At 38.0% G+C, this 23074-nt stretch overlaps 1 protein-coding gene across 1 annotated transcript in view; it reads right to left on the bottom strand.

Moving 5' to 3' along the window:
- The window catches only part of SBF2 (SET binding factor 2), a 233166-nt gene that overhangs the window by 38596 nt on the left and 171496 nt on the right, over positions 1-23074 (bottom strand). The window contains 8 exon segments of the mRNA XM_068194618.1: positions 2919-3064; positions 3989-4164; positions 6342-6469; positions 7117-7312; positions 7689-7762; positions 8011-8183; positions 9417-9673; positions 10505-10675. Of these exon segments, the coding sequence (XP_068050719.1) occupies positions 2919-3064; positions 3989-4164; positions 6342-6469; positions 7117-7312; positions 7689-7762; positions 8011-8183; positions 9417-9673; positions 10505-10675 (1321 nt within the window).

The following is a 23074-nucleotide window of genomic DNA, read 5'->3' as shown; positions in this document are numbered from 1 at the left end:
AAATATAAATTATGCTATAATTAACATTTTACTGACAGTAGACAACATTCAGAATTTACAGAAGTAGTACCTCTATGATTTTTTTCCCCAGTGCATCTTTAGCATAAAAGCTAAATGAAAAATTTTCTTTGCCCTTTCAGCTAAAGAAAAAAAAAAAATCTCTATTTGATCTGAATAATAAAGTTGAACACTCTGGATCTCTCCTCTTTTTCCTCTTTTTTTCATATTTGTCATGGTAAAAACAAGTCAGACAACATCTGAAGTATGAAGTGCACTAATGAGAAATGCATTTAAATGACCTTTAGAAATAATTACTTTAGGTCATACAAAATCTTGGTATTTAATAGTTTTGAATGGAAAGCTGTAACAGACTGTAGATAAGGGTGCATTTTGTGAAATATTTTTTCCTAAATGGATTTTTCTCCCATGAAAGCAGGTACATTGGTGATCAGATTTTGCAAAACAGTCTCCTGTGCATAAAAAGCTAAACATAACAGCTCCTATCCATGTCCTTGAGCTGAAGAGGGAGATGAAGACATTTTGCTGTCTAAAGTCTAACATTATTTATTTGATTCTGAAAAACTAAGAACTAATCCCTCTGTTTTACTGTTCTTGAGATATAACTGTTTTCAAAAGGTTTCACAGTCTCTTGTTTTATGGAACACACCCATATGACCACTGTAAGAAAAAGAATTTACTAATGATTGAGATAGTCTAAACTCTGAAAATAAAGAGATGAGGAGGAATTTGAAGGAAATCAGATGTTCATTGGCAATAACTAATAACTACAGTACTGTGCCCAGTTTTCAAAATCACACTGCAAGTTATATGTGGGCTATCTAAAGAAGCCTGAGAAAAGAGCGATGAAGAGGATCAGAAGTCCATCAAGACTAATAAACAAAGAACTGAAAGAACTGCATAGATTTAACACTGAGAAGACAACAGAAATATATTACAATAGATTATAAATACAATATGCATTGCAATCAGAATGAGGGCAATCATGTCTTCTATCTGTATATAGTGGCAGAGTGAGACATGAAGGGTTTAAATTGCAGCAAGATGATGTTTAGTCCTGAATCTCAGAAAATTGTTTTCTCCAGCATTAAGGATGGTTTCAGTATTAGTATGAGCTGCCTAGAGTTGTGGAACCTTCACCTGTGAAAGCTTTTGAGAAGTAGTGAGGCAAACACCTATGAGGAACTGAAGTATTTGATCTTGCCTTGGGGCAGAGAGTTGGACTACTTGATCTCCTGAAGTTCCTTCCAGCCCTATCTTTAACATCTCTTTTTTAAGTGCATCACCTGCTGTAGATAGTTCATTGTTGGCAGAGCTGCATAGTTTCCTATACTTCAGTTTTTGAGACTTGCAAACAAGTCAAAAACAAAGTCAAAGCCACAGCAGTCAATATAAAAGGAATTGCAGTGATTACTGCCTGTGGCTCTCTGCACTCTGTCTGGAGCAGAGTCATTGCTGACAGCTCCCTGCCCCTGATGTGCCAGTGCTGCATGGAGAGAAAAGCAAACTCAGCCTTTGGTCACCTTAACATGTTCCCAGCCAAGACACCTGGAAAGCAGCAGGCCTAGAGACTCACCAGTTATATTTTTAGGGTTTTTTTAGGGAAGAAAAAAAGCGACTGCCACTAATCTTATGGAGCACCTGTGTTCATGGAAGAATACTGTTGTTTTGTGTATCAGCAATGCAAAAACTCTGCAAACTTCTTCATCAGCAAGAGACTATGAATACACAGGTATGCCTGTGCTTGGTGTCTCTGGGTGAAGGACACAAAACCACCCCAAAATCACCCAGGTACAGCGTGCTGAATTGTTTCTGACCCAAAGAACAAGAGCACACGCTAACCCAGCACTTCAGGAAGACGCTTGAAATTCAATTAAGAACGTAATTTTTCAGCACTCTAAAGACACTCTGTGATTTCCAAAGCTTTCTTTTTGCCTATTTCTCATCACTTTATCTGGAATGAAAGAGGAGAAACAGTATTTTGAAGCTTGCCTGGAATGGCTTTCTTCCATTTCAGAGAGAGCAGAGGCTTCGGTCCTGCTTTAGACAACTTTCATACATCTGTTCCTAAGTGACATGAGTTGCCTTGCTCAGTGTCCAAATATTCAACAGCAAAATTCGGCTGGTTTGATGTTTGGAAGAAATTATCAGTGTTTGAAGAACACTTCATTATCTGAGATGCCTATGGTTTTTTTTTAAAGAAAGAATGCTTTGACAAAACAACACCTGTTTATGTACAGGAGAATCTGGTTCCCTCTAGTGGTTTATTATAAATTAGCAGTGGTCCAGATAAGGCTGTACAGACAGCAGCATATGGGAGGAAAAGAGGCTTTTTGGGGAAAGCCAAACTCCACACCATCACACAAACTGCACTAACTGCCCAAACCTCTTTCTACCTTCTACCCCAAAATAATTTCAACCAAAAATATGGGAAGTGGTATTTTCAGTAGTAACGAGTTCTGCTGCTTTCAGAAATCATTTGTCAGTTCCATATCCACAAAAGTCTCCAATTTGCTCATTCTTGCACCTCACCAGTTACTGCTTCCTCATCAGAGGCTAGCTGCAGATGGCAGATGTCTAGAGATAAATGGAAGCTGCAGCATGCTTCTGTGCTGTTTCATCTCCACTAGCACGATGTAAAAATTATCTAAGATATATCTAAATAGTTTGATCATTAAAAAACAATCTAGTTCTTTCCTGTACCACTGAATTAAGTCAACTTCCTCTTCTCATTGCAGAAGAAAACACTCACTAAACGCACGGATTCAAAACCCTTCTCTTTCCTGTCTAGGAAAATCCTCCAAGTTCTTCTTGAAGGCATTTCTCATTCAATATACCAGAATGGAAGCACAACAGGACACATTTATTAACCAATGTGGATAAAGAAGTCACACTCTTACCAGAGATATCATCCTCTTCATTCCAGCCAGGCCGATTCCCTCTTTCCTCCACTATGGTGCCTGTTTTCTTCTTCAGTAAGTACTGGCGCCCAATTGTCATCTTCCCAGCACGTTTTGCTCCCTTCACAATGCTTTTGGAGAAGGTACTGTAAGTCCAAAACAACAAAAGCATTTGGAAAGGTTCATCTGATTCTGCCTGATAGCATTTACAGATTTCTATGATGAACACAAATACAATGGATTAAATAATTTTTCACTCAATACAATGACTATAAACTTCAGAAAAATTGCTTCCTATATTCATTTTTAAACAAAAATTTTATTACTTTGAGATAAATTTGTGTCTTTTTTTTTTCTAGTGGTAATGAATAAGCAGATATCATCTTTCTTTAGGTTTTTTTATTATTTTGCTAGTAATGTGATAAATCTAGCAAGTTGCCAAAGTAAAATCAGGAAAGATAGAAATTACCTTTAAGTTTTAGGATTTCATGACTAGCTTGGGATTCTGTTTCCTGTGTCAACAATGCACTAATCAACAGAGAATCACAGGAACTACCACTCTGGAATAGACTAATGATGCAGCTGGTCCAGTAAAAATTAACATGTAACAAAACTTGAAAGAGGACCCAAAACTCGAACTCTAAATTAATACCCAGTAGGGCAAATGCACAGGGTAAAATTAATCCTAATCCACACTAGACTATAAGTGGCTAGGCTACTAATTATGAAGTAACACACAATTAATCTTTTTTCCATGTTGAGGTTGCATAGCTCAAGATGTTACTTCTATTTAGTGTGTTTCAAAATGTAATAAGGTTCTCGTACAAATCCACTGCAGCCAGAAGTTTAGATAAATAAAGTAATTCCCACCCCAAATAAACATCTGTATCCTACTAATCTATCTCTTACTCAGGAAATACAAAGAGATGCAAAATAGCAATCACTTCTTTTGACATGACCTCCACTTGTGCAGAGCTTTCAGGCTGTTCAGTGCGTTTGGATAATACAAGACAAGAACATCAAAAAGAAGAGAACAGGGAGAGGGAGAGGGAGAGGGAGAAGAGAAGTACCGGAATGAAGTGTTCTTCTCTTTCTGTTTTGGGAGAATTATCTGTGGTGCTGTTTGCCCAGCTGCAAAGGCAAAAGTGCTGAAGATGGACTGAGGGTAACGGAACTTCATCAATTGTTTCTTAAATATTTCCACCACTTCGGGACTGACTTCTTCATCAAATGCTACTTTAATTAACTGTGTATTAAAGACATGACATGTTAGAAACTGGAAAACAATCTGAGAATTTCAGAAATTGAAAGATTCTAAAATATATTATCAAAATTCCCATACTTTCACAGTATTATGCCCTCCAGAAAATACATGTACATATGTCTCATTTATTTTGATGGCTATTATACATTTTAACAATTTTTTATTTCCTGTTTAAAATTTATGTCCTAATACTAAGGTATCTTCACTAGACAGCATCTGGAATTCTCATAAGACAAAATACAAAATATTTTGGTAAATCCAAGTCGTAGTGCTGGCACTAAGACATCTACAACAGTTCAAATTCTGGTCACATGGGACAGCTTAGCTGGGAAATAGTCTGCCAGCTCTGCCCCTACACTGGGAACTGAGGTTGGTAATGCACTTCAAAGACTCAGCAAGCCAGCAATTTCAGCATTCATATGTCACAACCATTATATTTCTATGACTTAGATGTTCCAGTTTTGGCCTCACCTTGCAAAGTGTAGAAAACTGCTAGTAACAAAAATGCGATAGTGAAATCTGCTCCTTAAAAAGGAAATAACCTTGTGCTATTCAACACTGATCCATCCACTTGACTAAAAATGCTTTTGAAAGGTTCTGGGGGAAAACATCCTCTCATCCAATCATCCTCTGCTGAAAGCAAGTCAACAATTTGGGGAAAACAAATAACAGACAGAAAATACGGAATCCATAAAAAGGCCCAAAAGAACTCTAAGAATGTGGAGAGAGCAAACAAAGAAATATCCTAGAGCTCTATTTCTGAGCGCATACCTAGACACCTTTTAAATTCCTTTGCTTGCCATCTAGGAGGTGGATTTCATCCTTGCTTTTCCAATTTCACTTGTTTTGTAAATACTTTCCAAATGACTAATGGCTCTGTTGTTCTAGGACCTCCTTGAAAGGAGCTCTTCAGTGTTTCGGGGTTACACAGATCCCAAGTTTTAAAGATACCAAACAGCATAGCTGCACACAAACCCATCTGAAAACCATAATTAATAAACAAAGGGGAGGGGCTATTTCATCCTGTGTTGAACCCTGGCTGTTACATAGGGGCCAGGGAATAAACTGTTTGTGGATTGTTTTTGTTCTCATAACCTAATACAAAACTATGCTAAACAAAAGCAAAGATGATGTTTGACCCGGATCCAGCTCTGAAAACACTGAGCTGTGTCTGTATTTATCACATCATTGAAGCATGCTAAGTATTCTGGTAAAAAGATTTCTGGAAAATAAAAGTGCTCTCAAAAGTCCACAAGGACAACTTTTTTTTGCTTGTTTTACTCATTTGCATTCCTAGTTTTGTGCTTTTGAAGAGGATACTGAAGGATGATTAGCTAAATGATGTTCATTATTGTAAGGAATTAGTAAAATGCTGTTTTGTTATGATTTCAAATGTTGGAGTTATTATTCTCAATGAAAATACCCTTCTGCAGTCAGTCAATCCAGCAAAGTATTTAGTATCTTAAGCACTGCAGTCTACTTTCAGTCCATGATACAGAATTCTTCGCTTGCAGCTTTTTATCTCTCAGAGTTTGACCACAGTTAAAATCAAAACCAAGAAGAAAAACACAGGAAAGACTTCAGGATTCCTAATTTCTACAAGTCCATTCTTATCAATTGCCCTGCAATACACACTTCTGTTGAACACACTGATGGGGATCCGACAGAAAATTCCAGGATCTGTGCCTGTCAGATAGAGGCTCATTGGTTCTGCCCTAAAGATTCCTGCAAGTGCAGCTTCCATGTGCAACATGCCATGACTTTCTGCCATGGATTTTAACAGAAAGCTGGTGAAGTGACAAACCTTGAGAAGAAAGCAACACTCAGAGCTTTTCCATATTGATTCCATGCAGCTGGAGGAGTGAGGAAGCAGGTTCTCACCAGCCTCTACTTACATGCAGGGATTCTGGACCAACACAAGCCCTTTTCTGGTTCCAAAACAGGTGAGGAAAGCAGTGAAAGAAATCCAATGTGAAAATAGCAACCCTCTGTAAATATCAAGAGGGCCAAGAAATGCCAGGGTTTCTAGGAGTTCTGCCTTGTCTATTGACCTTACAGGGCAGAAAACCGGACTCCTCACAAATACCAGGGCAAAGTGCTGCTCGTAAATATTTTGAGCTGCCTGTAGCCACATAAATTTTCACAAACATTCCTTTTACCTGAAAAGTGGCTGAACTGATCTGCAGCCCTTCCTGCATGCTCTGCTGCAGCTGGTTCTGGATACTGATCTTCTTCTCCTTGGTCATGGAGGCGATAGGAAAGCTCCGGATCACGGTCTGCTCCCCGACTGAGGACACAACACACAGACACTTGTTAGATCACACAACCAGGCCTCTGCTCACACTGCCACCGGAATAAACAAGAGTGAATAAGTACAAAGCAACACGAACATGATGGCACAGGGTTAATTTCAGGCAAAATACCTGAAAAGTTGGCAAATTCCTAAAGCGGCATTTGTAATGTGAATTTCTACACTGTTTCAGCTGTGATGATCAGAAAAACACTGTCCTTACTTCTGAGTCTTTCTACATAATGGAAATGCACCCCCAAAACCTAGGTTGGTAGGGGGTAAAGAAACAATTTCAGGTTTATTCAGATTTCATAATGCAACATGTGAACAGAAATCATACACTTTGATATCTTTACATATGACCATGAACTTTCCACAATACCTTTATAATTCTGAATAACAATCTGCTTAGAAATGGTACATGTTAAATCACGAAAAAATATCATTCAGAAAAGCTGACATATTAAGAAAATATTTCCAAGCAATTATTTTAGGTAGCATACCAACTCATTAATATTTTTCCTTTCACTTGCTTCCAGTGTCCGAAAAAAACTGTTTAATGATGTTGATGCTTAAAGAGGTGGACAGGTCAGCTCAAAATCCTGCCTATCTGAAGGACCATAATTACCACTGGATTTTCTTACCCAGCTGATCATGAGGAGTGCCTTTAAATATAATCCTGTAAGTGGTAAGGAACAAAGCTCCTTCAGCAGGGAGGATATGAGGACCTCCAAGCAGTCCTCCTGTGGCTTCCTCTCTGCCATCAGGATCCAGCAGCACACGGAGACCTTCACAAACAAATTCTTCTCCTGGCAGTAAAGTTGGCCGTAGAATTTTGGGCTGATGCAAATAAATGGAAAAGTAAGTGTAAAGCAGTGTTATACCTCAAGCTACTAATAATATTTGGTTTTAAAAGCTTAAAAACAAAATTGTTATGACACTTAGTCCAAATAAGGGAGATAGAGTTTGGACTCAAGGAAGAGAAATGGGTCACAAAAAGCAGTGGGCATGCAACAGCTTGTTTATGATCAGAAGTCAGGCTCTACTAGTTTCATATTTCATGAGACCAAAGCCAAGCACTTTATTTATTACTAATGGAAATTTTCTTTTAACATTTTGATATTTCCTCATAACATTATGAGAGGAAAAAGAAAGATGACTAGATTTAATGATTCTAATACTTGTAAAGAATACAAATATGTTTCATAACACTTGCCTTCTGTATCGGTGGAAGCCTCCTACTCTCACGATGGACAGCCTCCAGAGTCTCTATGTGCATTGCTACAATGCCTGGAAAGCAGGAACACCAAAAATGAAGTCTCACACAATGGGAAAGAGATATCTGCCCTGTAATTAGAACTCTGATAATTCTGAAATTCTCAAATTTTGACACATTATCTGACATTCGACAGCAATTACAGTCTGGAAAAGAAATCTAACGCTCTAACTTATCTAAAGGTAACTCAAATTAGAAAGTGCATTTGTTTAATTAGGAAAAGAAAAAAGACTATAAAACACCTCTTGGTGACAATTCCTACCTGGTATCATGCAGTGCAGACCCTTGATGTGATCCTGTGTGACCCCACTTTCTGTGCAAACCTTGTCAATAAATCTGGTGATGAAGCGCACGACTGCGTTTGCAACATCATTGTTCTCCGAGTCCTCAAACCCACTCTCAGTGTCATAACTCTCTGCAACACTGCCTGCAATGCTAAAGGCAGAAATAAAAGCAGTAACAAGTGTGAACAATTCAGCTGCTGATGCACATGTGACACTAGAACAGACATTGACAAGCTGTAGTGGTTTTTTTTCTAGTTACAATTTGCGAACCTTGCTAAAAGCACATGGTGGTACCACAATTACATTGTACTTTCATTGCCAAAACTTCATGAATGATGGCATAGGACAATTTTCTCTCCGTGAGTCCAGCACAGATAGGCCCAGAAGAGAAAAAACCAGCTTTTTGGAAGTGAGCTCTCTCTTCTCTTCATAAAGTCAAGTAAAGTATTTGCAACCCATAGTAAGCAAATATCCAGTTATACAGAGAAAATCATTAATTGTATATTTAGGCTGCAGAGCAAAGCAATCAAAAGCTAAAAAGATCAGAAGAAAAATTTTTTGTGCATTAGATAAGCAAGCAAGTCAGTGGGAGATGTACTCTGAATGTCTAAAAATGCCTCCCATAGTAACATTACGGGCCAAATTCATAGATTGCAACATACACCACAAGCAGTCTACTGAGCACATCCTAATGCCTGAGATTAGAGGTGTGCAGTCAGCAGAAATTAGTAACTCCATGGGGAGTTTCATCCTGATAGTCTTTTACTTGATGCCAATGAACTCACATAGTGTTCTATAATTTTATCAAGTGAGAATTTGTACAGAGAGGTGATAATGGAGACAATAAACAAAGAGGGAGGAAGGCTTGTTATGAAATGTCCTGGATTTGCATGCTAGGGAATGAATGGAACTGGTGTTATACTCCTACTGCTTCCTTAGTAATTTAACCTTTGCCATTGTGGTTTAGCCCTCTTGCTTTTTGTGACCTCAGTGCCTTTCCTCCTTTGCAGCTGTTGCACAGAAATGATGATTTTATAGATGCTATACAAATGCTTTCTTGATTTTAGGTTCATACAGTGGTTTTTTCAAGTTATATAAAAACAGAGTGGGTTTGAGGCTGCTGTTTCTTTCTCACCAAACCCCATGTTTGTCTCCAACATCTGCATTAATAGATTAAAAATTCTTACAGGGACAATGCAATGTTCCTTTAAATGGAATCACTCCAGACAAAATTCTGTTATTTGAGAGGAATCATGTTAGACTTCTACTCAACTACTGAACTTGAAAAGAGGTGAAGATGCTGAAACAGTCTGGTAATTAGAGTACAGCCATTGTGCAAGCCGTGTCCCATCCTGCTGGATGAGCCCTGGCCTTGGGTACCCACCTGTTTGTGACAATGCTGTTGCTTCCACTCTCCCAGTCCCCAGTGGCTGATGTTCTCAGCAGCTTGTTCTTACTTGTATCCAGTGGTACCAGCAGGTAGACCATGAGGTTGGCAAAATGAATGGCCTGGCTGAAAACTGTGCTTTCCTCATTCTGGACCAGCTCCTGCTGTGTCTGTTTATTAAGGGTTGGCCATAACCTCAGCTGCTCAGCAGCCAGGTCCATTGCTGTCTTCTCCTGGTCTGCAGGAGTCTTCTCCTAGAAGACACAGAGAAAGAAATATAAAGACATAGAAGAAAAGATAAAGCTACAACTTAAAAAACAATGCTTAGCCAAAGCTTTATTTATTAAATTGCTAATTAAACTTCCTTCAGTTATTTAAATTACACATTCATTTAAAAAGAAAGAGCAAATAATTACCCTCAATAAGGTTTAAGGAGAGTTATGATTATGAGAACTGAGGTTTGAGAGCAGTTTACGGAAATGCAGCAGTAGCACAACGTGGGCATATAAAACATCATTGCTTTTAAAGCCTTTTTTATGCCATCCAATCTTCCACGTTTCTTCAGAGTGGTTTATTGATTTTATCTGATTTTAACACAGCTGCTTTCCTTAGCTTACCCACTTAGCTCAAATAAGAACAAGCATAAATCAGATTGAGAAATAACATGCAGCTCATGGCTTGATGCTGGCAATATTCTCCAAATTCCTAGGATGTTCAGGTGAGGGAAGCTTTTGTATAAATAGCTTCCAGACCAGCTGAAACATTCATGTTTTTATATGCTGGAGTCCAATTCTAGCATTAGCTTAATCAAACTAGGTAGATGGCACACAGTCAAAGTAAAATAAAGGAATCTGGGAACTAGTATTAGTGACCTAAAGCCTGATGTCAAATTAATGAATGACTAGGTATCTTGCCAATGCTTTTTCCACACTAAATTGAGCTAACATCAAATGATAATGCTTTGCAAATAAATGTAAATAAAAACATATAAAATTGGAAAAACCATAACTTAACTCTCTGTAACCTAGGAAACAATTAATATGTGAATAAAAATATTACTGTAATATTTTAATAGAGTCTCCTACCTTTTGTTTCAACTGCACTGCATGGTTGTCATCTTTGGCTGTAAGGTAGAGGGAGCGAACTTGATTTTGCACGTTGCTATAGAAGGTTGTTTCCCAAAACTGTTGGTTAGTCCAGATAGGATGATCTTGTACACAGGTGTAAGCAAACTGACTAACCCCAGGTGCTAATTTCTGAAAGCAAAAAATGTGCAAAGTTGACAAATCAGTCCTATTATTCAATTTTTTTTAAGGCTATGACACATATGTGTATATATATGATCAGGAGTACAGACTGAAATATGAACTACATCAACTTTTGTACTGCAATATAGGCTAGAGAAATTATCTCCAGTTTTGTGCCATTCAAGACATTAACACACAGGGAGGTTGTATACAAGTCTAATGCCAGTGCAAGGCACTGATTCTTGATTCAGAGCAGAAAAATGAGGTCTGAGGTAAGAATTTTGCGAAAACAGTACAGAACACATTTGTAATATAAAACATCTTCCTTGCCAAAAAACCCACAGTATTTCTAATAACCTAGTTGTACAACATAGAAATCAGCATTCAAACAGATGAAAATTATTTCTCATTTTATTTAGAACTGTAGTAATGAAATTTAAATAATAGTGTCAGCTGAGTCCTTCCAAGAATCTGCATTTGTTGCAACAGCAGAAGATTAGATAAATTATGAAAATTATTTCTCATTTTATTTAGAACTGTAGTAATTAAATTTAAATAATAGTGTCAGCTGAGTCCTTCCAATAATCTGCATTTGTTGCCACAGCAGAAGATTAGATAAATTGCTAGCTTCAGTGTTATTTACTGAACTGAGTGACCCAAATCCAGTTCCTGAAAGAGTGCTAATTTGGGTATGTTCTTTGAAGTCACAAGGGTCTGGATCACTGTAAAGTCTCAAACAAACCCAGAACTGTTACAGCATTAGTCATTATGAATGAACCATTTTTTTTCAAGTACATCTATTTATTTAGGTTGCACTAGTCTCCCAGGGAGTTGTTTAATATTCTTGATAACCACATACAAAGAAAGGAAATTTATTTCAGTGGCCCAAATAATGAAATCTTTTATCATATGTTCCTACTTTTTGAAGAAATAAGGCCACAAAACAATGTGTTGTATATTGCATGTAGCAAAGAAGCAGGTCATCTAAATTTGTGCTTATGATTATTTCTGCAGCAGAACTGAAGAATAAAGTGCATTACTGGGTGCCTCATTTAATGTCTATCACTCACAATACTACCCATACCTGAAACGCACAATGTCCAGAACTTAGATTTTACTGCAGTGATTATGTTCTGAACCACTTTCCTGGAGAGCATGAATACTGCTCCATTTAATATTTGTCATTTTAGAGTTGTACAGAACAGCCAGTACTTATAACATTTCCCTAGCTGGCACCTGGGCATTCAAATGGAAGGGTAGGAAATTACAACCAAAACTTCTGCAGTCTGGTTTAAAGATTTCCAGTTTTGCAATTCTTCAAACTGTGTTTTCCTCACTAGGCTCTTCCAAGTACAGCATGAACTGAAAGTCCTGATCATGTGCCATGTACTTATTCCCTATCAAAGGTTCTTGAAAATTCTACATCTGAGGAAACTCTATGTGACATGCTAATAGAATTTACCCAACTGAAGTGCCTTCTTGTGCTTAGCCTTCTAAAAGCAAGCAGTATAATTTTGATTTGATCATGCAGAATTTCATTAGAATTTCTTGGTAACCTGTTAAGAAATTTACATCTACTCAAGTAATGTTCAATGTGACTTTGTTTATTCAATACAGACAGAAAGAAGATATCTGGTTTGTTTAACAGATGCCCAAGTTTCAGTTGTGGGGCAGCTTATGGCAGATGACAGGAAATGATAACTGATCCAGCTGTTAAATCACAGAACAGGTCAGCACAATCAGTGTCCTACTCATCTTTGTAGGGACTGCTGGATATTCCCTTGAAAAAACCTAATCATACACAAGACACACCACAGGGCCCGCAAATTGATCTGGCTTAATCATTGACCTGCCTCAAAATCCAGATGCACAAAACCTGTGTTAGAGAGGAACAGGGATGCTGGGTAACTCATGGAATAAAAATATGGACAACATAGCTTGAAAGCAAAGGTTAGTGCTAAAGCCATATCATGACTTTTACTTTGATTTATTATTTGTTTTTTCACTGGGACTCAATTCCCAGCCACAACATATCTGCAGAAAGGGAGTATGAATGTCAAGAAGAGGGAGAAGGTAAAAGGGGAAAGGAAAGCAAAAGGGGAAGGAAAAACAAAAAGAGAAAAGAAATAAAAAGTCTGCTCAAGCCTAGCTAGTTGGTAGGGTTAATTCACATCAATTTGTGCAGTAAATGCACACAAAGGAATGAACTGACTATCAACCTCTTCAGTTGCCTTTGATAATTCAATCCACATCAGGCAATTTGGGTAAACTGGGTAGAAAAGGGGTGATCTTTGACACAAGCTCAAAACAAAGTGTAAGCTCCTAACCGTGGAGCTAAAGAAATAAAAATGAGATAAATGATTTTCACATGGGGACAAACATGACAGGAAACCTGAGGGGCTTTTAGATGCTCTTCCTGTGCTCATAATTTAAAACCATGAACAGCCATGTACAAAACATAATTTTTAAACAATGAAGATTTATGTTCACATATAACGACATAAATCAACACTGACAATAACTCCTAGACCAAATAAAAAAACTTTGTTTACAAAAGCATGAAAGAAAACACATCAAAAAAAAGTTCAGTGATCATAAATATTATCCTGCTCATCACCTGCATGTGATGAAACAAATGGCAAAACCTGACAGTGGCCAGAGCACAGAATCAAAATCAGGACTTGCAGTTCCTGGCTCTGCCAGTTATTTTGGGCAAAATCACTTTGGATTCTCTGCGTGTTTGGGTTAGTTTGTTTGTAAAAAAAGAAAAAACAGTAACAATACCAACCTCAAGAAGCACACTGTTGTCCCTGTGCAGCCTAAACCCATGGACTAAAAATACTCTTGGTACAAACATAAGCACTCCATGAAGTTTGCAGTGTCTATATTCTCTATGCTGAGTGTGCTTAGTCAGCCCATTTCCCTAGAATGGAAACTCACCTAACACATCAAAAGGACCTCGGTGTTTACTGCTGCATTCAAAAGAATTTGCTCACAGTTTATCCAGTTTAAGTAGAACAGCAGTTTGGCATTTTCCATTAAGAAATACTACCTATATAAAACATATCTTCACAGGATAGCTCTCCACAGGACAGCTAAACTACACTGATATTTGTGCTTTCTCTCTGTCCCAGTAACTCAGTCCTGCCAGACACAATGAATGCAGGAGGCAGCAAAAGAATTTCCTACTTACAAGGGAGGATTTTAGGGACTGACAGCTTAAACGAGACCCCAGAAGAAAATCATGAAAATAGTTCTGAACTGATGAAGTCCTTATTCTAAAGCTGTCAATATGACAGAAAGAGCATTGAGGTGTAAATTGTAACAACCAACAGAAAATCAGTTAACTTCTGCAAAGGACACCGAGTCCTTTAAACAGATTAATGAAACTTAAGAACCCCTGAACACTCCCTTCCCAAATTCCCTATGAAACAGACCTTACTCCTATCAAAATAATTAATTACATACTACAGTTTGTGAGAACACAAGGTGGGTTTGGGACTTGCTGTGTAAGACTATATAGGCAACTTCCTGAATTCAGGAATTATCTTGCCATTATTTCCACCTTCCCGAGAGGTACTGAATAACACCTGCCTAGATTTTTTTTTCCCTGTTTCCCTGCACTGGATACTCCTGATTGTGAAAATTGTGCCTGCAGCTCAGTAAGAAATATGCACCAGTTCCAAGACTCCCAGACTTGCTGTGGGGTCCAGGTCCTCAAAGAATGTCTCTGTAACATTAAATTATCTAGATTGCTTGTTTCTGATAAAGAAAAGCCTGTGTTGAGCTGGTCACTCAGTAGTTACTACCCTTTACACCACAAAAGCTTAAAGGAGGAAGTTTGTTATAGTAAAGCAGAGGATCCAGGTATTGATTGTGAAGTTGTAAAGTGATTTTCAAACCAAAAAGAATAAAACCCAAAGAATGAATACACCTAACTGCTCTTTTCTCACAAGATTTTGCTGCATGTCTCTCAGTTATGGAAATGAAGGGGAAAACTCAACAGTGCATTGTCTTGTAGAGACATCCAGTTTACTTCAGAAATAAAGTGTATTTCTGTCTCCAACTGACAGCCTGAGTTATTGCTTTGGATATATTTGCTGAGAAAATGAGGCAGAACAAGTGAGAAGGAGGGTGCTGCTGAACACAAAGAGTAGCTTCCTCCTCAGCTCCTCAAGGAATCACTGGCTATGGGTCATCATCCGACCTCTGTGCGGAAGCTACTGCAGCACCTTTGCATGCCAAAGCTCCTCCTCTCCTCTACTGGTTACAGTTTTCCCTGGAATGTGCTAGTGCAGGCGTAGAGATCATCAGGACACAGTGGCACTACTAATTTAAAGAGCTGCTCCCTGTCCCTGCTTAGATAAACATCCTGTCAGTCAGCACCTATTGACACCTAAGCAGGTACCAGTTACTGCAGCCACCCCAGGCCAAGTGATGCCAACCAAATTCTGCACATAAACACGTTCTACCAGCCAGTCCTGCAGTCACATCCATGCTGTGCCCACACAGATCCTGCTAAACCCCAAAAGACTTCAAAGCTGTCCCCCAGGATCAACCCTCACTGACTGACCAGCAGGACAGAGCCTTACCTACATCCTACCTGCAGATAACACTGCAGCGTGTGCACGTAGCACAGAACCACAGCATGGCCTGCCTGGGGAGGCACCTTGAAGATCATCCAGCTCCTGAGCAGGGACACCTCCACTGTCCCAGGTGGCTCAGAGCCCCATCCAACCTGGCCTGGAACACTTCCAGGGATGGGGCAGCCACAGCTGCTCTGGGCAGCCTTCCCTCACATCTCATCACCCTTGCAATAAACAATTCATTCTTATTTTCTATTTGAAATCTACCCTCTTTCACTTCAAAGCCATTACACACACATACTCCAGCAAGTATAATTGCATATGAGAATGTTTTCAAGTCCGACTGTGTGCCGCACGGATAACATCAGTCAAAAAATCCAATTCAATGGATGGCTTTCCTATTTGGTCCAAAGTATAAAATTATACACACACATATTGTGCACACAAATGTGGGGAAATGTCATAAAAGCATGAAGGAAGAAATGCAAAGCTTCTGTTAATTTCTATTTAACTGCTTTAGAAAAAAATGGTGAAATATTAAATTGAGCTTCGCCTCCAACCTGAAAATCTCGGCAACAAAAAAGAAAACAAATTTGCCCCCTTTCCTGCCACCAAACCAGACTCAAGGTTGACTTCTATTTTAAAATAAAATGAGTAGTAAAGTGATCGATTACACTGTTTATCTACTATTATTTCACCATGAAAAATGAATGGAAGGTCAATTCACTCATAATTCAGCGCTAGCAAATCACAGCCAGGTACGCTAAACCAGCAGAGGGCAATAGAATTCTAGAATTTTGCAAAAATGGGATGTAATTCTGGATGGAGCTTTATTTACTGTATACATTTTCTGGCAAAAGTCATTAAACATCTAATTACTCATGATCTCTAATCCTAGATTCCTGAAGATCATGTGTAATTTACTAGACATTACTTAAAGCCATGCAGATTACCTCAGATTTCTACAAAGATTTATCAGGATGGATACATGCGACAAAGTTCCCTGTAACATTAAATAATACACATAATAGCTTACTTCTTTTTCCAAAGAGATAAAGAAGACATTTAAATAGTTTTGTTATACAAAGAAAGAACGGAAACTAAAATTGTCTAGAACGACATCTGTTCAGATCCCATAAAAAAGAAAAGACCTTTTCATGCCATAACTTCACAGTTCTAAATAAGGTCAAACTCCACAAAGTGGATGAGAAATAGTTTGATTTTTCTCCCTCTACATAGCATTATAAAGTTTTGGTGGGTTAAATCCATTAGTTAAGATACAGATTTCACAAATTCTCAGTTGAAGTGTTGAATCCATCTGAAGAGTTTTTCAAGCTTTGGCACAGTTATTTTGAAAATCTCCTAAAAAGTCACTGAATCCCTTTGGATCAGGTGGTCCAGCAGTGAGTGCACCTGTGAGTGCACTGGAATGGTGCCATTGGCTCTATCCACAAAAATAACCCACAGCAACAAAGTTGTTATCCAGGTCTGTGCCCAGAAATAAATAAACCCTGTAAATCTCAGAAGTTGATGGGTTTTATCTATATTCAAATAATGGTTTTTAGAATTATTGATGACCTGATATGCAACTTAAAGCCCAGCTAAATAGAGCATCTAAGCAATCCCCCAAGGGGGTAGTAAAGTAACTACTTTAAATTCTTCTGTCACTTCATTCTAGTAGTTCTTTAATTACTATTTTGCTTCTTCTGTGGGAGCCTTCTCTGTCTCCACTGGTCAAATTATTTCTGAATTTATCTCAACAAGCAGCATTTCCTTATCTGAAGAAACTATTAAAACAACAGTCCTCAAGTAGCCCTCAAGAAGAGGATGAGCAAATTTGAAAGATGTAAGGGTACAATAGAGAATATAAATTGCAAATTCATACAATTTTAATGGCAGTAGGTCTCATCTTGGCAATACAAATTATATATATACTACATGGTTCATGTGAAAGAAAGAGGACGGGCAAAATCAGGAACCGCAATATTATGAAGAATTCTGAAAGTAAGGACAAGAAAACCGAACTTGCACTCTGAGCTAAGCCATTTGAGAGATCAAACAACATCCAGTTTGACCAACAGACACAGAAAATGATTGTGGAGGTGCTGAATGGAAGTGCCTTACAGAGCAGGATATTGTCAGGAACAGTTCTGCCAAATGGTAAGGTGCAGATTTGGCACGTGCAGGGCACGAGGAAGAGGAGAGCCACACACCTGCCCTGTGAATTCTTCCTGGCGCAGCACTACAAACTCATGACAACGAGCTGATGTGGTATGCACAAGTTCAGAGAGCTGTGACTAATCAGAGGAAGCCAAGAAGAGCATCCTACCAAGAATTCCAACTGCAGGTAATGTCATGAAGTATACAGAAGCAGCAAATGGAAAAAAATGCAGGGATATGGATGAAAACAAGAGTAGGAGATAAAAACTCCGATTTTGGGCTTAAATCACTTGGACATGTACGTAAGAAAAGTGTTTGTGACAACTCAATTCTTCGGTCACACTCAGTTTAAATTGTTGATGAGCTATCTAGGATGGCAACTGAGACATTCACAGAGAAGCAAGCAATACACACAAATATAGCAGCAATTTCTCTCCCTTACCATCTGTAAGCATTTGCTCTGTCATGGAAACATAAAATAACGCTGCTCATATCAGATAATAATGCTACAATGAAATGGAACTCAGGGAAGGAAATTATTCCAGAAAGCTCCATTTTACCAGGACAAGGATGGGGTGATGAGGAGGCAAAGTTGACCTTACACATACGGAAAACGCATGGGGGACTCTGTTACTTCATTTACATTCCTTCACATGAAGCTCAGAAGCTTTACTAGATTTTAATTAAGCCACCAGAAATTCTTTCATGGTGAAAATTTGAAGTGAATCAGAATTTCTGTAACACTGTAATCCCCCCTAGAAGTAACAACGTAAAGAGATGGGCAATAACGAAATGAACTTCTTAAACCAGAGTAATGTATCATTTCTGGAAAACAAATGATGTGATCCAATAGAGAGGAAATGCAACAGAAAGCTTTCTCCTTATTCTAGGCAATAGTGGGTCAGTTCCTCAGTAACACAAATTTACTACAAAATTTATCATTACGTCTCATTTTAATTGGGGGAAATTTCCTTTTTTTTCTTCCTGACCAAGTACTTCCCTCCCACAAACCACTAAGGAAAGGAACTACAGATTGCTAAATTATGTTTTCCATTGCGTTATCATTCTGGGAAAGTCAGCTTCTTCAACAGAGCAAAGTTACCTCAGTAATGGATTTCCTAAATTCCTTGTAAAGACGCACGTTAAAGACACTCTCCAGTTAGTCTCTCCTATTAATATGCTAACCTGTTGTATTATAATTTGTTTTCCCCCACCTAAAAATAGTTTTGGAAGTGAGATATTCTCTACCGCAAAGACATAAAATGTATTCTACTGGCATGTATTATGTATCTATCAGAAGCAAAGTACACAAGTTAAAATCTTAAGGATCAGGGATGACTTTTGGGTGCCTGTGTTTGCAAGGGATACTGCAAAAGCACTCGATCATAACTAACAAGAATCCTCAGATTCCTGCTTTAACATGAAAAGTACGTTTGCTTTTGCAAAAAATAATTTACTGAACTATAATATTTATATGAAAATAAATTTTAATGTATGTAATAAAACTTTTGACTGGAGGAGTGTTTGGAAATATTGACAGAACTTTGACCATTGCCTTAAAAATGCTCTTCCATGATCCCACTCATATTCATAAGCACCTGCCAAGTAACCACATTATTCTCTCTCAAAAGTCAAAAAAACCCTGCTTTTAGGTCATGTCTCTTAAAACTTGAGCCCTAATTAACCTACTGGTGCACAGAATCACCAACAGTAATGATTACTGTTATGAATAATGATGACTGTCATGAATCATGAGCAATAATGATGACTCCACAGCTTCCTTCCAATGCTTCAAACTGCCTGGCTTCAAGTATTACTACTTATTTCAAATACTTGTTTGTAAGCTCTTGTGGGTAAGCATCTTCATTTTTCTTGTAAAAAAGAACAAGAACAGTTCTTGGTTTTTTTGTACAAAAGTAACACCAGCAGTTCTGGTCCACAATTAAGGCTCCTGGATTTTCCAGGAATGCAAATAATGCTCATATACACACTTGATAATGTTGTAAATGTTCCTTTGTGGTTCAGCTCATTCCCTATTAATCCATTACATGATACAGCCATGTTCTTTTTAAGCAGGCAACTTAAATATGTTTCTGTATGAAAGCGATTAGCTTTCTGACAATGGATAAATAAAATAATTTTAGTACTAAAAATAATGTTACTTAATACTATTTCAGTCACAAAAACATTTCCATAGACTAAGATAGTATCAGAACTGGCAGGATAGAGATACAAAAAGAAAATTAATGGAAGCAGACAAAACTCCTTGCCAAGACAATAAAGGAAGTCTTTCACGATGGGAGTTTCCTAAATTAAAGCCAGCAATTCAAGAGTGAAGAATTTTAAAGTAGAAGTGATTTTAATCCAAGCACACCAGAGTAGGACAGAAAGTTTTAGAAGGAAGCACAATAACTAGGTGCAAGGGTGAAAATATTTCAGTGTGGAAAGCTAACACATTACAGAAAGTCTTCCTAGCTTTCCAGGAGGCTAGAAGCATGCTGATGAGTATGAGAATTACTTGGGACAATCACACTTGTGCAGAAATTAAAGTTAAAAATCAGAATTCATGTTGAATGTAAAAAACCTCACTAAATTTGCTTTTCTAAATTAACTGCATCATTCAATAGCTTTGTGCAACTCCCTGGTATTTACACAAATTCTAAAATAAACAGTAATATAATATTGTCATTAAGTAACAGAGATAATATTAGTATTAAATTATTCCACTGTTTTCCACAGTAGGTGGACCAATATTCCACTGATTCCAGCTGACACTAACTATAAAATTTGCCTGACAGAGACATAAAAAGGCAATCAACTCTTCACCCATAATCATAGATTTTTCCACATCAGCCTTTCATGGAGTATCTTCCCTGTGACTTCACAGCTGCTGCTACACAACAAAGAGCACATTTCAAATTACGACGCTTCTGTTACATAATTAACCTTGAATCGGGTCTCTCTTGGAAGGGGAGGGTTCATGACAATGATTAAAATACTATAAACTCTTCTGAATTTCACTAGTACTGCCTCCAATCTTCAGAGAAAGCCTTCATCCACGAAACTGGGAATCCCTCCTACACCCAACAGGCTCTGGAGCTGAGCAGTCATTCCTCCAGGCATTTCAAGGAGTAAAGACTTTCTTCCACTGAGTATCTACCATAACTTATTGAAACTTGGTAACCCATTTCAGCTAGGAAAGTCCACACTCAAATTACTTTTATTTTATTATTGTTTTATGCAAAACACCACATATAATTCACTATGGAAAACATTCAAATTATTTCTATTCGTGCATTAACATTAAATACTTCCAGTTTCACATTTTTTTATTAATTCAACTTCTTACTTAACTCACATTTTTGTATTCTCCTCGAAGAGTATAAAAAAAGCCCTTGGACTAAAATCCTTTTCTTCACAAAACTGCTGTCAGGGTACATCTTAAGATGACCTGAATAAATGTTCTGTACTATATCCAAAGATTTTAAGTTAAATTATTTACACCAAATGTTGTTCTTTTAAAAACTCTGAAAAAAGTCTCTGATTTTATGTAATTCTCTTTCATTCTCAACAAAAGTACAGGAACATGGAGTACAAATGAATAATGGGCAGGCATGCAGATGAACAGCCCAATGATGCCATATCCTAAGGATTGCAGCCAGACCCAGTCTGCAAAGCTGCAGACTCATTTCTCTCATTCCATTTCAAGCTCTACAAAAAAATTCACATCAGCATCCAACTGAAATTTTATTTGAAATTTTGTGGCTTAGAAGCATTAAAAAATCAATTAAAAATCAGTTTTTCCCTCTGTCTCTCCCAAGAATTACATAATTTAGTCACATAAAAATTCAAAAGCAATCTCCAGTGCATCTTGCTAAAAGACAAATACCAGTTTGAATGTAATACATCCAAACTATGAGACATTTTGTTGCATTTTGGGTTTTTTTTTGCCTAAACTAGATCAGCACTCTCCAAGCATACATCAAACCATTAAAAACAACTGACTCAAATTAATTAATTATTTTCTAATTAATTAATTTCTAATTTTCTAATAAACCTGTGATTCTGAAAAATAATCCTGCTCTGAATACTGCCATTTAAAGAAATGCTTGTTTATAAATGTGGAAGCCTATTCATGACATCTACACAGAAAAAACTTTACTCTTAGAATAGTGTATTTTTATTATGCCACTTCCTTTATTCAAACACTTCTGAATGCCAAACAACAGAAAATTTGCAAGTGTTACTGTGGACTCTGCAATGTGGTAGAAAGGTATGGGAACACAGATATCATATCCAGTTTAACCACAACATTTTAGTCATAAAATTTTGGCAAAGATCCCCGAGGAGTAGAAAACTTTACTATCATCTGAACAATCAGGTCGAGAGGGGAACACAACTGTGTCCAACGTTCAGTGGGGGAGGGATGCAAGAGAGGCTGACCGGAGTGCCAAAGATCAGCTGAGCCGCCAGGGAGGGCAGACGCAGCGGTGGCCTCTGCCTGGGGCAGCACTGGGCACTTTGGGGTGGCAGCTCTGCTGCTGTGCCATTGCCCAGGACAGGCTGGAACTGGAGCCTGCCACTGCTCCTGCCTGGCTGCACTCCAGAAGGCAGCGTGGGGCTCACCACATCCTGCCAGCCTGGCAGGGGGCCAGAGTGAAACAGGGAACCCAAGCCCTGCGGATGGGACGGTGCCGCTTGCGCAAGCGCCGAGCTGCTCCTCGGTGAGTTCATGCAAGGAAAACATCATTAACATAGGTCCCTTCCCTCTCCTCCTCTCTTCCCACACGTAGAACAAGACCTGTTTTCCACAGCACTGTGGAATACTACATTTCCACGTTATACACAGAAGAAGTGAGCACGTACCAAATAAGCACGGGTCATTGGTACCATGAAAACATGGAAAAATTCTTTTATCTTCACGTATAAATACATTTTATTTATATTGTTTCAATTTTAAACAAAATTCCAACGGTATTACTAATGGTAAACTAAAACCTTTTTCTAACCCAGAAGCAAAAATTTGTTTGTTTTTGCGACATTAGCAATACACACCAAAGTCCACTGTCACTGATGAGTCACATTCTGCTAATAGCATGTGTCCAATATTTAAAAATTTTAAAAAGCATTGGGACTATTTTTTCTAGAAAAATTCAATTATTACTCCAGGCCACAAATATGCAACCAGTGCTGACTTCCTGTCTATGACTTTAATCCCATCAGCTCTGACTTAGAGTGTGATCAAATCCTGCCTGATCAAGTTTCACAATAGATCACTCACCAGACTTCAGGGAGAATTCTGAAATTTCACCAGACATCCCAAAAGCTCCTAGCACGCTGTACACAGCGTGATGTTTCTTGTAATTTTAATTGGATTTGTGTAGAAATACCCTAGACTAGTTTTTAAATAAGCAAAGGCAAAGACAAGATGGGTTACATCATGCCAGCTTGCTCCCTTCTTTAAATTTTCTGCTGTTTTACCAAAAATATTTTAAAATCCCTCAAGGCTAATGCATGACACAACCATTCCAGAATCTTACCAACATCACCACCAAGTTTTAAGTTGTGTTACTGCTCAGTTTCTTGGCTTATCTGCTGAACTCAAACAAAACCACGTCCTTCTCATTATTTATACACCGCAAACACTTGGTGACTGCACTGT

This window comes from Anomalospiza imberbis, chromosome 6, assembly GCF_031753505.1.
Source record: "Anomalospiza imberbis isolate Cuckoo-Finch-1a 21T00152 chromosome 6, ASM3175350v1, whole genome shotgun sequence".
Classification (NCBI taxonomy): Eukaryota; Metazoa; Chordata; class Aves; order Passeriformes; family Viduidae; genus Anomalospiza; species Anomalospiza imberbis.
The sequence above is the reverse complement of the archived record's forward strand: the minus strand, read 5'-3'. Positions and strand labels throughout refer to the sequence as shown.